Source organism: Camponotus vicinus, unplaced genomic scaffold (assembly GCF_025532165.1).
Source record: "Camponotus vicinus isolate PSW18456_S1 unplaced genomic scaffold, iyCamVici1.0 SCAF_14, whole genome shotgun sequence".
NCBI lineage: Eukaryota > Metazoa > Arthropoda > Insecta > Hymenoptera > Formicidae > Camponotus > Camponotus vicinus.
Window position 1 is genome coordinate 14,054,628 of NW_028141950.1, and position 2,873 is coordinate 14,057,500.

The following is a 2,873-nucleotide window of genomic DNA, read 5'->3' on the forward strand; positions in this document are numbered from 1 at the left end:
TACTTGAGGGAAAAATATTTTATTATAGTGTTTTGGAAAGCCCTCGAGATGGGCTACAAGAGTATACAATAAAAAATAGAGGGTTCCATTTAAGAAATTGACGGTGACCTTCACGTGACCTTCAAATGAGTCTCCAAGGTCAAATCATTGCCACCATCTGATTGCCCCCTTTAAGCCATACAACTTTTGTTTGAAACATTTTTTTATTTAACGCACCGTTTCGGAGATATTTGAGCGTATTATTTAAAATGGGACACCCTGTATATATGTATCTATTATGAGCTATGAATATTCAAATTTTCTCTTATTATTTGTAATAAACCATTAATCTTAATCAATTATTCATTCTCATGATATATTACTGTTCCTGTACATAATGTCCGACAATACTAGTTTGACATATATATACTAATACATGTGCTAATAATGTCTAAACTATATTATGTAAGAGTCCAATAGATCATTCTATGTTCAAAAGGAATGGTTAAAGAGAGCATGTACAAAGAATTTATGTAGCTTCGAGATCAACATGTACAGGAGAATATTCTCTACACAGCTATAATAAAAATAAAAATTCGTGTTAATAAATAAATAACAAACATACATATTACAAAGTATACAGAGCGTGATGTTTAGTGGAAGACTGTATTAAGGATCAGTATATAAGAGATTTATATATCAAACTTTTAAGAAAGGGTCTCAAGAATACAGTTGAAATATTGGAATTACTAAGAGAGAATGCCATTATATATACATTAATAAATTATAGTAAATAATATTATTAATTAAATTACAAAATTATATGAATGAATATGGTTTTTATTAATAATTATGAATATAAAATGGTAATATTACGAAAATATAAAACCTATAAAAATACAATGTTATCAATAAATAATGTAATAAATAAATGTAGATGTAATATAAATATAATACAGACTAGAGTTTGATGATTTGAAAGGAAAAATAAACATTACATGAAATATTTCTCTATCAGAATCTTTTTTTTATATTTATTTGTCAAATATATGATTAAATATTCCTTGATTTTTATATTATTCAAGATTTGAAATAGTAGAGATATTAATAATATGTATAATCAATAAATTCAGTAATAAAACATTAAAAACAACTAAAGAAATTTTGATTACTGATATCAATAATTTTTTTCAGTAAATAATATATATCAATTTTACAAATATAATTAGGTACAAGTATCACTATAGTTATACAAACTCTAACTTGTTAGTGTACAATGTAAAATCTATACATTTCATTATTTTATTTATGTTAGAGCAATGCATTTTATAGATACTTGTCAATTTGCAATAAAATTACAATAGGCAAAATAACAATAAAATATGAGAGAAATAATAAATATTTATATTTTTTTTATTTGCTGTATAATGTAGCAATATTGAATCTTTCAATACCCACAACTGTATCCTTTATTACCCTCAATCTATAAAAATTTCCGTTAATATAAGAGTGCTGGATAGTAATTTGTAATTTTCAGAGACTAAAGAATTTTACGCAACTATTACAGTCACATAGACAATTTTTATTAAAATGAATTACCAAAAAATAGTTTTACTATTTTATTGTATCTTGAAACACCAAATCACCACATTTGAGAAATGATTGTTTCAAATGCACAATCTAATCTAATAATTTTATAATAAAAAATATAGTAAAAAGTAAAATTTCTTTATTTAAATCTACATTGATATATCTACATTGATATATAATAACTCCAACAGAATAAAGAATTTAAGAAAAAGAAAACTGTTCAAAAACATAAATATTCGTACATGTGTTTTCAAAGTAAAACTTTTGTAAGCTATGAATGTTTTAGTTCTAAAAATTGTAATATAATAAAAAATTTAATACAAATAACTTATATCAGAAAGAATATAGAATATACACAGCCATAACATAATTTTTTAGACAAGAATTTATAATGAAATATTATTGTTCACTTTTTTACTTTTTACACTTAATGGTGCTTGAAATAAATTACTTTGGCAATTAATTTTAATAGATTAATTTTAATTAATTTGGTAATTAATTTTATATATTAACATATTGTACAGCGTGATTAAAAAATCGGGAACAATGTCTATTAAAGAAAAATTATATTAAAATTTTAATTTAATATTATCTTCTTTAAAAAATATAATACTCTTCCAAAACTACACATCGATATGTTAACTTCTGTTCCTAATCAAATGCAATAGGACATCGATTGCAATATACTATTTAGTAGATTGCTGCAGAAATTATATCCCCCAAATTTTCGATCATACTTTAGATATATGTGTGTATATGCCGCACAACTGTTATATATAATCTGTTATATATAATACATCTCTTGTATATATATTGTCTAATAAATTTGTCATTACGATGTGTATGTTTGGTGTTTCTTTAATTTACCAATATTATAATAGATGATCAGCACTCTTATCTGATAACGGATTTATTAAATTTATACACGAATGATTGAATAAAGAATGATTAACGTATGAGGCAGGTAGCACAGATACGTTGAGGCCCGATGCAGTCATCGTGGCAGAAGGCACCACACTGCCGACAAATTACCATGGCTCCTCGCATATTACATTCACACGGGGGTGGTGGGTCACCGCCGATTATCATGCCGGGTGCACCGGGTTCCGCACCGCCGGTCACTCTGCTATCCGCGCCTCTTGCTTTCAGAGTAACGGCTTGATGAGAACCTTCTCCGGCGCTTGCTGGTCTACCTCGAACTAAGTGGACTCCGACGCCCATTCCTGCAATCTGCGGTGGTAACGGGGGAGCGGATGATGCTCTTGGTGCGCCATCCCCAACTCCTGTCCTTTGTACAAGTATAT

At 27.4% G+C, this 2,873-nt stretch overlaps 1 protein-coding gene across 7 annotated transcripts in view; it reads right to left on the reverse strand.

Moving 5' to 3' along the window:
• Positions 1–2,873, reverse strand: part of Asx (transcriptional regulator additional sex combs) — a 12,546-nt gene continuing 9,673 nt past the window's right edge. For 6 of the 7 annotated variants that reach the window (XM_083088228.1, XM_083088225.1, XM_083088229.1 and 3 more), the window contains one exon: positions 1–2,873. This exon is cut by the window's right edge and continues 61 nt beyond it. In XM_083088228.1, the coding sequence (XP_082944354.1) occupies positions 2,518–2,873 (356 nt within the window). In that variant the 3' untranslated portion in view covers positions 1–2,517. The other variant, XM_083088230.1, reaches the window with a different exon arrangement.